This window comes from Mytilus edulis, chromosome 9, assembly GCF_963676685.1.
Source record: "Mytilus edulis chromosome 9, xbMytEdul2.2, whole genome shotgun sequence".
Lineage (NCBI taxonomy): Eukaryota > Metazoa > Mollusca > Bivalvia > Mytilida > Mytilidae > Mytilus > Mytilus edulis.
The window spans coordinates 23,241,665-23,254,610 of record NC_092352.1 but is presented as its reverse complement, the minus strand read 5'-3'; the positions used below and the strand labels follow the sequence as shown (position 1 = coordinate 23,254,610).

At 28.9% G+C, this 12,946-nt stretch overlaps 1 protein-coding gene across 3 annotated transcripts in view; it reads left to right on the top strand.

Annotated features, from left to right (window-relative positions):
• LOC139487830 (ras-GEF domain-containing family member 1B-like) overlaps positions 1-12,946 on the top strand; it is a 52,094-nt gene extending 39,148 nt beyond the window's left edge. For all 3 annotated transcript variants that reach the window (XM_071272985.1, XM_071272987.1, XM_071272986.1), the window contains 15 exons: positions 216-305; positions 1,793-1,870; positions 2,515-2,603; positions 4,196-4,337; positions 5,401-5,487; positions 5,896-5,961; positions 6,349-6,417; positions 6,858-6,953; positions 7,374-7,517; positions 7,884-8,018; positions 8,416-8,483; positions 8,773-8,857; positions 9,154-9,220; positions 9,654-9,726; positions 10,085-12,946. In XM_071272985.1, coding sequence (XP_071129086.1) covers positions 216-305; positions 1,793-1,870; positions 2,515-2,603; positions 4,196-4,337; positions 5,401-5,487; positions 5,896-5,961; positions 6,349-6,417; positions 6,858-6,953; positions 7,374-7,517; positions 7,884-8,018; positions 8,416-8,483; positions 8,773-8,857; positions 9,154-9,220; positions 9,654-9,726; positions 10,085-10,106 — 1,311 coding nt within the window. In that variant the 3' untranslated portion in view covers positions 10,107-12,946. The remainder of the gene's footprint in view (positions 1-215; positions 306-1,792; positions 1,871-2,514; positions 2,604-4,195; positions 4,338-5,400; positions 5,488-5,895; positions 5,962-6,348; positions 6,418-6,857; positions 6,954-7,373; positions 7,518-7,883; positions 8,019-8,415; positions 8,484-8,772; positions 8,858-9,153; positions 9,221-9,653; positions 9,727-10,084) is intronic.

The window sequence follows — 12,946 nt, the reverse complement described above, 5'->3', positions numbered from 1 at the left end:
AGTTATAACATATTGTTTATGGAGAATAGACTGCAGTTGATAGCAAATCGTTTTATAAAATCGGATCAATTTTAATGGCATATTGACTTTATTGTGCGACGATCAGTCACGTTATTATAAATCCATATTGCTGACTCGATTTGATCACATCTGATTCATCTGTTATCCGTAAAAGTGTGTAAAACATAATACTTGGAATTTTAAATTTTCAACAGGCATTAATCTTTGAAGAAGGAAACCTAATGGCTGGCTCATTAGAAGCCCTGATACAACACCTTGTACCAACCACAAACTACCATCCTGATGTAAGTATATTTATATATAATCTGACGGGGGAGGGAAAGGAGGGGGTCAATATGTAGGCGATATGGAAGAGATTGATGGGGAAAGCAGGCTTAGCCAGGAATTTTCAAGGGGAGAGGTGGGATGGATACAATCATACTCAACTTTAACAGTTACAATTCAAACAGAACGTCAACTTTAACAGTGCTTATTTGTTTTCAAGAGGGGGTTTGTATGAACCCCCCTGGCTACGGGTGTAACAAGTACAGACAGATCTCAGATGAGGCATCAGATAGAATATCTATTTATTTACACTATTGCATCTTAATCCAGTGGATGTTTTCATCAGCCAAACATTAGGAGGAGAAATGAACTGAATTAATAATAAAAAATTGCTGGATTTATAAAAGTACTTCTTTTCAGAACTATCCTCTTGTCTGTTATTCAAGTTCTTCATTATACTTATGTAATATTGTAATTTGTATGTATCCATGTTTGTTTGTTTTGGGTTTTTTAGGGGATGAAAAGGGGGGGGGGGGGGCAGATGTTAAATAAAATATGTCAAACAGATTTCATAAGCTGTATTCCAACATTAATTAATACAATGATTGTTGAATTTCATTATGAGATATTGCTTTATATAAACAATTTAATGCAATGAATTTTTATTTTTAAAACATTTTTTACGTGTGAAGAACTATGTTTTTAAAAGACTCCTCCAACTGACAGAGAAAGACATGATAATGAATGTTTTGTTCCTGGTACTTGTCATTAATGAAAATGCCAGAAAAATATTTCATTTTTTTAAGAAAATGTCAGATGTTATTTTAATTGAAAGTTGTCTGATGAAAGAGAATGTTAAATGTGAACTGGGGCATATTTTCTTTTTCAACTAATTAATCTGTAGCAAAATATAAGTCCTGTAATCCAGTAATGTGGTTTTCTCATTACTGTGGTCTGGGAAACATATAAGAAATGGTAATTCTTTAAAATGTCTTTTCCTAGAGATAAATCTTTTGGAAGGAATATATGTATGGATTGTGAATGATTTGTGAGGATATAATTGCTCTGTCTGCCAGATATTTTGGGTTTTTATTGATTAATTGTCAACTTGTGCCATGAAATATTTCCAAAAAGAAGAATAGAAACTGATAGTACATTCTGGTTGATGGTGCATGAAGACCATGTAACATTTAATGTATTAATCATTTAACATGGCATGCAAATCTGCCCTAAATTTGTTAATTGTTGGATATACAAGATCAGGCACATATATATATTGTATTGAAGAGAGTACCAGCTGTTATATAAAGATTTAATGGAGATTTTATAGTTAGGATGAGATGTACTTACAGAGGACTTTTCATTGATTAGTAATGAAGCCTTCAGGATTTGATTACATTTTATTGCATTTTATTGATAAACAGTCTACTTTTATCTACTTTAAAATCATTGGGCAGGTAACAGCTGCTTTTTTGTAACCTTATGTATTTTACTTCCTGTTTTTCAGAGAACCTATGTTTTTGCCTTCTTGTTGAGTTCAAGGCTTTACATCAAACCTCATATTCTTCTGAAAGAAGTCTGTCAGGTTAGTATTATAAACAAAATAAAAATGATTCAAAGTTCAATCTAAAGCTGGTAAAAACTAGTTTAGATTCTGGTTGTCACTAAAAAAATATGAAAAAAATAAGATACAATATGTACTTCACTAAAAATTCTTTCAAACCTCTGGGAATAACAACTGTCCATAGAATACAAGGACACAAATAAATGTTAGGTGCAGCTAGTTTTAGTAGTACAGTGTAGTCACTAGAGCTAATTTCTATACAGTGGTCAAACCAATCCTTGATATAAGGGTTATCAAAACCAGATTCTAGACATTGGTCAAAACCAATCCTTTATATAAGGGTTACCAAAACTCAAATTCTAGACATTGGTCAACACCATCCTAAATGTAAGGGTTTACATATGTGTTAATTTACATTTTATTGTTTTTGGCATGAGGCAGAACTTCATTACTAGACAATATATCCTATATCCTATTGAAAAAATTTGTATGTATACCTGTTTAAATGGTCAGTGGAAACAAATGACTGGCATCTCATCAACCAAGCTTTCGACCACAATTATTTGATAAGTCGGCACTTTTTGTGCATGTTTTTCCTGATGAATGCTAAAAACCTGCTTGCTATTTTTATAGTTTCTTATTATAGAGAGTTTATATTATTTCAGATATGTGTATTCCAGCAGAATTTGGCTGAAGATGAAATAAATCAAGAAAAACTGGGAACATTTGGTCCAAATATACTACAGTTGTTAGGGTAAATATAACTTTATTATATAAAAATAGATCACCAATTTTAAAATCTATATTTATATATATATTTGATTTTGAATTGTTTTGATTTGCTATTTCCAGATTTAGAAAAAGTTATGACATTCAGTTTTTATAAAAAGATGAATCAATTTTATTCCTTTATAGACATAGGTCACATTTTCACTTTTGTTTCATTTCCCCACAAAAGGAAATAAACATCCTAATCCCATGAGCATCACAAGGTGGAATGTCCGATGTGGAGGTGGGTTTTAAGAAAAAAACATTCTCCTGTAAAGATTACCATATTTATTTTTATCCTGGACACTTATCAGAGAGGAGATTGGTACTTGAGAAAAAGTGACACCTTCTAACCACATGATAAAACAGTATTTGATCATGCATTGTATGTGTGGTTGTGGCTTCTATTGACATTTTCTTGATTTACATTTTATACTTGATGTTTAGGTATGTGTGCAAGATAAACAATAGGCACCTGTCATTCTTATAGATTACTGTAGACAAATTATGCTATGCCACCATGACAATATCATGGTGTTCTTTCAGTCTCTCTTTTGTGTTTGACATTGATTACTGTAGACAACTCCATGACAATATCATGGTGGTTTTTCAGCCTCTCATAATGTGTTAGAAACTAATTACAGGTACATGTCTACATTGATTATAAAGTTAATGTCACAGAAAAAATAATAAGTTAATATCACAGAAAAAATAATAAGTTAATATCACAGAAAAAATAATAAGTTAATATCACAGAAAAAATAATAAGTTAATATCATAGAAAAAATAATAAGTTAATATCACAGAAAAAATAATAAGTATCAGACTGTCAGAGTATAGAAAAAATATATACATGTACAATTATAGAGGGGTACAATAAGAGGAATAACAGGTTTATGTCGATCGATGGCTGGACGTTTTTTTTCTAAACAAAATGAGAGAATATTGAAATCTGATTAATATACTGTAAATTCAGAAATTATTGCCAGGTTTTTATTATTGTGAAAAATGCGACAGAGTTGTAAATGCAATAACTTAAACTCGCATTTTGAAATGTTTTATATGAATTAAACAGGATTTTTCTCAAAATAAAAAATAAAAATCGCATTTAAGTCTAAAATGACAAAATCGCAATAATAAATGCACGCCATAATTTCTGAATTTACAGTATTTAGGAATCTATTTACATTTAGGCATAGTCAGGATTCTGTTTACAGTTAGACATACTGAACAGGTTTTCGAAGTGAAACAAATTATATATGTTCTGTCAGTCAAACTCTGTAGTTGAAGAGCATTATATCAGGCTTAATAAGATTTTCCCATTCATTAATTGCTTGTTTAACATTGTAAGAATTCCAAGACTCCAACTGTTTTATAAAGTTTAATTTAAAGGTTATAACAATTTCAGCGCACCTAATCCTTGTTTCTTGTTTCTGTAATAGCATACATCAGGTACACTAAAGACTAAAGGAAGCTGAATGCATTTTTTTTTAATTGAAAGCATTCAAAAGGGTGATTCATTCAAAAGTGAAAAAATGTTTATTGGAAAACTTTAGAAGTAATAATTTTTTTTTACAGAGAATGGACAGAAATGTTTCCTTACGATTTCCGAGATGATAGAATGATGAAACAGTTAAAAGAAATCACCCAAAGAATCATTAGTATTTATCCAGAACTCCAAACAGATTTTGCTAGTCTTACTCATAACTTAATTAATAAGGTAAGCAATAGTATAAATGATCAACTGCACCCAACCTGTACTTTATACAACAAAAAGATAAAACATAATTGGATTTTGAGCTTATCCATTTGAAAAGAAAGTACCATCTGTATACAGATATTGTGGTTATTATAAAGTGTGTACAACTCAGCATGCACTAAATTTTCATTATACAATAAAAACCACAGAGTACAAACCACAAGCATTTTCTATTTAAAATAAACACAGGATTCATTGATGAATATTTTTGTAAACATATTAGCCACCTCACTCTTATCAGATAACACAAAGTTTTCATTCATAAAAAGTTTAGATACAGAAGGTTTTATGTTTATTTTATCAGCCTGATGAGTAACATTAGCAGTCTCAAATTTAGGTCAAAGATATTACTAATGTTTATGATTGTAAAAAATACAACTAAATGTAATTTATGTAGTGCGAGGTCAAATGTTGTCATGGACCACACCTTCAACAACTATTGTGGAGGCCATCACATAAAAGTGTCACACTTTGCACTTTAACCTTATTTATCTCCCCTTAACTTTGAACAATAGTTGTCTCCCTTGTTTTTCCTTGGAAACAATCCAGTATTTTGGAATTTTGAGATAAAACTTTGGGATAATCAAAGATCTGCTGTTATATAAACTTGACTTCCTGTAATGTTTTATTGATAAAATCATTAAGAAGCACTTGATTACTTGAGTAAATATAATTGATTGTATAATACAGATGTCTTAGGGTAAGAGGATGTTGTTAGTGGTTAATAGTGAAAGTTTGGCACTTTTACTAGTTTGGACATTTATTTGAAACTGTTCCAATAATGAATGTGTTTGGCAAGAATAGGGTGTTTAATTTTGATATAAAACATAGATATTTGAAAATTTTCCAAATTCCTTAAAGTAGAATCAAAAACATTTGCACATCTTGCAAGTTCATTCATTAAAATGATAGATAACATGCTAATTAAAAGATAAATACTGATTCATTTCCACAGAATTTATTTACAGTTTCTAGTCTACTTAAAATGCATAGCAATTTTTTAATTTTTCTTCACATTTTTCAGTTGTCCTCATTACATAAATATGAAGAAGAATTGTCTAAGATCAACACAGAAGCTGTACGAAAGTCCAGTATTCAGGAAGTCCCTACAGTAAGTTTTTACTCTGATTTGACAGGTTACAAAAATATTACCAAGGAAATATACCATAAATGATATATAGCTTGCAATGGAAGATCAAAGGGATTACATATTTAAGAGTTTACAATACAACTTGTAAGCATGTATTTTTTCTTTCTTTATTTGCAACTATAGCGCATTTTTTCAGTTGCATGCCTCATAGGTGAATTATTTGCCTTCAGAGAATAACTGACAGTCTTTCACACAACAAAATTTAATCAAATATGCTTTTAGGGATTTAGAAAAGGCCAGAAGTCAACTCTTTGGTATTAAGTTTGATAAGTTTTTTTTTATGTGTACCTGTACAGCTTTATAGTTAATATAATGATTTGTTTTCATGCAATTATTTAAGTTAATATATGACTTTGTTTTAAATTGTAGACTGACATCACTGAAATCTGTCCTAGTCCATTAGAATGTGCACAACAACTCACACATATAGAACTAGTAAGTACAATTCAAAAGAAGTTATTAAGTAAAAGATTTAGAAAATTTTGACATTTTGATCCTTAATGTGATATGATATTCTGAAAATGTACTTAGAATATATTATGTAACAGATGTTAAGTATATTTAAAACCCCAAATGATATATACAAGAATATGTAAAATATAACCATCTGGAGTATGCATCACTGAGTTCAAAGCATCTTTTCACATTTTGTATTTACATGCTTCGCCTCTTAATTACGTTTTGTGATAGAAATTTACAAATCTAGAATTTCACTGAGTCCCAAGTATCTGTGACATTTTGTATTTACAGGCTTTGCCTCTTTTTTTATGTTTTATGATAAATGTTTGTCAAATGTTAACCTTTGTAATAAATTTTTTTCAGGAACGCCTTGGACAAATTGGTCCAGAAGAGTTTGTTCAAGCATTTGCCAAAGAACCTGTCAGTTCAGAGGTATGAGGTTTTTGATAAATAAAAAGGATGTAACAAAACAAACATTTATGATTTATACATAGAGTTGAGTTAAATTGTGTTTTTTTTTTTTTTTTAAATTCTATTTTATTTCTGTCTGCCAAAATAATAAGCCAGTATCCATAATGGAAATAATGTATTCAAATTATTTGTTAGATAATTCTTTTTTTTTAACTTCCAATAAGGAACATACTTTACATTATTGTAGTATTTTTTTCTTTTTCATTCATTAAGATGTTATCATCTTAAAATGTAGTTGAAGAAAAATAAAGAAACTGAAGAAGACCATTAGCCGAAACGTCTTAAAAATTGGTTTAATACTACAATAATGTTAGATAATTGTAATTACTCTGACAAGCAATGGATTAAAGTAGAAATATAAATGTGTATTAGAAATGACAATTTCTTTTATTTTATTACAGACATCATTTAAAGATATGAAGAAAACCTCCAACTTAGAAGCTTATGTGAATTGGTTTAATAGATTAAGTTACCTAATCACAACAGAAATATGTTCAGTAAGTATTTTAATACTATCACAAATAAGGATTATGTTCTGTTTTCATTCAAAATATAAAAATAAGAAGATGTGATATGATTGTCAATGAGAACTCTTTACCAGATACCAAATGGTGTAGAAGTTAACAACTATAGGTCATTGTACAGCCTTCAAACATAAGCAAATTTCATACTACATAATAAGCTATAAAAGGCCCCTAAATATCAAATAGTTCATTAAAGTGATCATGGCATCTTAAAATATCATGAAATTATAAGGGACACTAAATATACACGTTATAAAAACACCAGAAATTTGATATAGAAGTATATTATTGTGAATACAATGGTTTTCAGTAATAAATTGTATGACCTATAAATTCATATAAAAAATGTTATGATAATACAAATATTTAAGTTCATTTTGTTTTCAATTTCAGCATTTAAAGAAGAAAAATAGGGTAAAAGTGATAGAATACTTCTTAGATGTGGGGAAGGAATGCATCAACATTGGTAACTTCAATTCTCTGATAGCCATTATAGCTGGTCTTAATATGAGCCAAGTGTCAAGGTTAAAGAAAACAGTAAGTAGATATAGAACATAGGCCTGTCTATTTCTCAGACTATAAAACAGCCATATTGATCATTCATAAACTTCTTCCTGAATGTGGATTTATTTAGTTTATGTAATTTGCCATTTGACGTTAAAACAGCTATCTGTCAATCCAGCAGGTTCAATTATTATAGTGTAAAAAGGATATTATTGTCAAGACCAGATAGTACCAATAAAATCAAGTATCAGCCTATGCAAAGGGAGACAATTCATTTCTTTACCATAAAGAGCAAGTTCAAGAGTAGAATTGTTTCATATTAACTTTATTCAGAGTTTGTTAAGTCATACCATTACTCCTTATTTTAGGTAAATCATTCTTGTCTATTGTTTTTTTCAGTGGGCTAAAGTAAATACAGCAAAATTTGAGATTTTAGAACATCAAATGGACCCATCGAACAACTTTGGCAGCTATAGGTCCTGTCTAAAGGCAGCCATGTGGAGATCAGAGGGCGCTACCAATGCACGAGAAAAGGTACGTTTTAATGGAAAATGAAATGGTCAGTTGTCAAAGTAATTAATGAATCATATCAGTTAATAGAAATTGATTGTATTAATGAGAATCATTTTGTTCCATTATGAGCCCATAAGGTGCATACACATGCATGATCTTATAAAATTGTAAAAATTCAAATGTGTGAATAATTTCAGACCATTTTATAGATGCTGAAAAATCAAATCATGTAATTTTATGAGAAGACTTGTACAAAGTTCTGGGAACAATATTCAGACATATAACAACACTGAACAAAGAAATAACAAATTCAAAGGTAGATAATAATTTCATTCCATTGTAATTTAATTTAATTTATTATAGTATGAACTGAAATACTAATCACATTTTAAGTTTGGTTTTTTAATTATATTTTCAGATAGTCATTCCTTTCTTCAGTCTGTTTGTAAAAGATCTGTATTTCCTTAATGAAGGCCATTCTAGCAAGTAAGTATTTGTTATAAGAGTTTGTGGTTTTATCTTAGAAATTAAAATAGAATTTAGGTGAAAATCACTTGAAACGAACAAAGTGCCTATAGCTTGTAGTGAAAAAAAAAGAAAAAAATGCAAGTAGACATCAGCTTAAGAAAATAAAATCTAGTAACTAATGTTATATTTGATTGATTGATTTATTCAACTTTCAAAATAGCATGTACAATTCCTTTAGAATATGAAAATTGTGTCTTATACTTTAGAGTTTTTCATGTTTTGTTTACACTTACTTATCATTTTTCAGATTAGAAAATGGTAATATCAATTTTGAAAAGTTCTGGCAGCTAGCTAAACAGATTTCCGGATTAGTCACCTGGCAACAAGTTCAGGTAAGAAGTCAACATTTATTCAATTCAGAAAAAAATATCTAGATTTAAAACAATTATCATTTCCTTTAACAGTTGTATGCTGAGTTTTATACATAAACATTTGTAAAATAGATAATGAATTTAAATTGCAAAGGAACATTTGGCTGAAATAATTGTTTAGAAACAGAGTATAAAAGCGCCAAAGTAAGTATTGAAATATGTAAATGGAAAGTAAATTTAAGTCTATATAACCAATACCAAAGTATTGTCCATTTTGAGATTTAACACAATGGTCATTGTCTGTTTATCTGTTTCAGTGTCCCTTTGAGAAGAAGGCAGATGTTTTACATTATATTCTAACAAATCCAGTTTTCTCGGAGTCCAGTAAGTACACATTTGTTAGCATTAATTATCTCTAATGAATCAAAACTGAATGATTTGTTTGTGACAAAAGGTATTACAGTGAACTGAAATATTTCATTCAAGCTCAAATAAATTCATGACTAGTCAGATTTCTTTTTAACAAACAAAAATGTAATTGATTATTGCATTTAACCATACTGTAAATTCAGAAATTATTGCGAGGTTTTTATTATTGCGAATAATGCGACAGAGTTGTAACCGCAATAATTAAAACTCGCATTTTGTAATTTCTTAACTGAATTAAGCATGACTTTTCTCAAAATCGTAATAATTAAAATCGCATTTAATTTAAAATGACAAAATCGCAATAATAAATGAACGCAATAATTTCTGAATTTACAGTAATCAAACATGACATGAACATTTTTAGACGAAAATGTATTTTATTTTTCAGATTTAAGTTTAGCATCATTTGAATGTGAAGCACCATTCTCAAAAAATGAAAAAGAGAGACACAAAGACTTAAAGTAAGTAACAACATTTGAATAAACTACTACACTTTTGGTATTTAGCTGAATTTTGTCTCTTAATGACCTTAGATCTGCTCCGAATAACCTTCAGATTCCAAGAATCAATCACCTTTTTAATGGTGATGTCAAAGTTTTTAAACTAAAAGCACACTTTAATACCATGTACATAGTCTTAAGTTAAAACAAGATAATCATAAAATATAATGTTAAGTGTACATGACTGAATGCATTATCATTATTGTTAATTATTCAAAGAACTTACAACTTGTTTGATATTTTGTTAGAAATGTAAGCACTTGAAATGAATATACTTTTTTAAGTCTATAGTATCACTTAACTATTTGTTTATTTCTAGATCAAAGGTTGGCATCTCATGACGAAGATGAAGCAATGTAAATAAAGCATGGTACCTATTACCTGGTGTTCACTGCAGATGACCTTGACATTTGTACAATTGTTGGTCCACCTGTGTAGAGACTCAGACTGGTTTATGATTTTTTAAATCTTGACCAGTCCAAGAATAGAAGAGGTAGTCCTAAGGACAGAATACTTGTATCAGCTGTTGGATGCAAAAAAGACTTGATGATTAAAACAAACGATGACTGTGTTCCTTTGACATTCCAGCCATAGATAATCACATGATAATCATGTGATTGTCATATTTGTTAGTGCTATATCTTTGTCTAGTGCAATGTTTTCATTGATTTATCATGCCTCATCACAACGAAGTTATCAGGACATATTTTGTAGAGTTATATTTTAATTAAATGTATGTTAAATATTTGTAGTCAAATCTAATGAATATATTTAATTGATATGCTTCATTAGAAAATTAGTTTTAAAATGATATATTTATTAAATTAACTCCTATCTGAATATATATGTACATGTACTTAACTACACTCTATTACCAGCTATTGTTAGTACAAATGCAAAAGGTAACACAGATTCAAATATACAGTACAAGATTGCAAAGTCCATTGTATTACAATACCAATTGGAACAGCAGAACATATGCTGTACTCAATAGCAAAAACAGTTGTTTGAACAATATTTCAGGACAGAGATCCTAGATATATCTGCTGTACTAATAGCTGGTTATAGGGTGTGTTCACTGGCCATTTTATTATGTAGGATGTCAGGGTTGTTGACAAGTATTCAATTAGCAATGTCATCTTTCTGCCCAAGATTTATTGAAGGGTTACAGAGTTTTGTGTGTTGGTGCTTATTTCTTTTAAAAACAAATGATTATTTTAGCAAATGTGAGAATAATAATTTGGCTGATAAATAAGTAAAATAAAATCAAACTGGACTGAAGACAGAATATTTCACCCTTGAAACCAAAAAAATATGCAGAATAAGATTTATTGCCAAATTAATCTTGTTAAAAAATTTACCTCAAATTATTTGACCATTCCATTCATTCAATTTGACATTGTTCATCCCTGCTAGTCAGTGACTCATCATGGTTATGTGAACTCTTGAAATAGACTTAAAATATTGAAGCTTTTGCTTTTGATGTTTGACTGTAAATGGCATTTACTTAGGAAGAGGTTTTGTCAAGATTATAGTTCTTATTATTTAAAGATACTTTTATATATGTGCTTTGTCAAAACTAGGACTTGATTTGTCTATTTGAAGCTTAGTTAGATTAAATACTTTTTTTTTTTTTTTTTTTTGGTTTGCATGTTGAATCTAGTTTTGCAAATTGGTAATGCTAAACAGAAATTACGCTGAAAATTATTTTTATATCTTTATTTTGATAGAGTTTGTAACATTATTGTTATCTTCTTAGCTTGTTACATTTTATAGAAAGCATTAGAATGATTAATTTACCTTTAAATGGAAATTCGTATAATGAATGACACACAACGACAAAAGTAATTGTAGAAAAAAAAAATTGCCCAATTTATAGAATGATACACTTACAGTGTTAATTTAATGGATATATAGTAATTTGACTAATGGCCATAACCTCTTCATTTAATTGTGATATCATTGAGGCATCAAGTTAAATTATTCAACCAGTGTTATGAATGCTTAAGTTATTAAAATACTCATGTAGGTTTAACAGTTTTGATGTAAAAAATGGTTATAAAACATTGAAAGAAGTCAACGAACATTTTTCACCCATTTTCTGAATGTATGCATCAATGTTAGAATTTGATCTATTATTCATTCGATATTCTAAAAACTTAAATTCATATTCGTTCTATAATAAATTTATAGAAAAGAATGTCAATTAAATTTGTATTAAGTTTTCAACCATGTATATCATTTCCTATCACCATTTACTCCAGAAGCTTTGAATTTCTTAATTAAACAAAAGCACCAAGAGGATGCTGTTTGTTTTATTTTAAAACTAGAGATTTTTGCTTATTCATCCATCAACAACAATGTTCATTATGTATACAGAGCTTCACTTGTTGTTGATCACATTCATTGAGATTATTCTGTTATGGTGCTTTTAAAACATTATTTAAGATTTTCACATCACATACATCTAAATTTACAATTGGTTTTGTGATCAGAGATTTTACACTTGTTAATGGTAAAAATTTCATATTGTTTTGGAAATTTTAATTGTTACTGAAATGTTATATTCATTTTGGAAATTTCCTAAGAATTTTTATCAACTTTTAATGTTATATTTCATGTCAGCCAACTTTACCACTAGAAGTTCCAGATTTTATTAGATATTTTTACACACTGGTTTTTCCATTGCTTGCTTTTTAGTAATGCAAAAAAATGTTAGGATTAATGTCCCAGTAATTTAAACTAAAATCTGATGTTACTTTAATAGTATTGTTGGATTAGTGACAGTTGTTATAGATTATTAATGATAGATATGCATATAAAATTTGGAACTTAGACTTACTTATAAGGGAGATAACTCCTAGTCACATTTGTAAGTGGAATAACTCCTAGTCATTATGAAATCTACATACTTCATTTATCATACATAGTGTAAAGCTTTGAATGTTTGTTTTACATATTGTTACTGTGAGAATGATTTTAATTGTGGAAAAGAACATGTTATATCTAAACTTCATTTTACATGGTACATTTTGTTTTACTGTGTACTTGTTACTGCTCATTCAAAAGGTTGAGAAAGTTATTTGTTATTACCTACTATGTAAATATTTGATGATTTATATGGACTTGTTGAATCTCTCAATGAAAAATAAATAAATTAAAAAAAATATTTATAAATGAA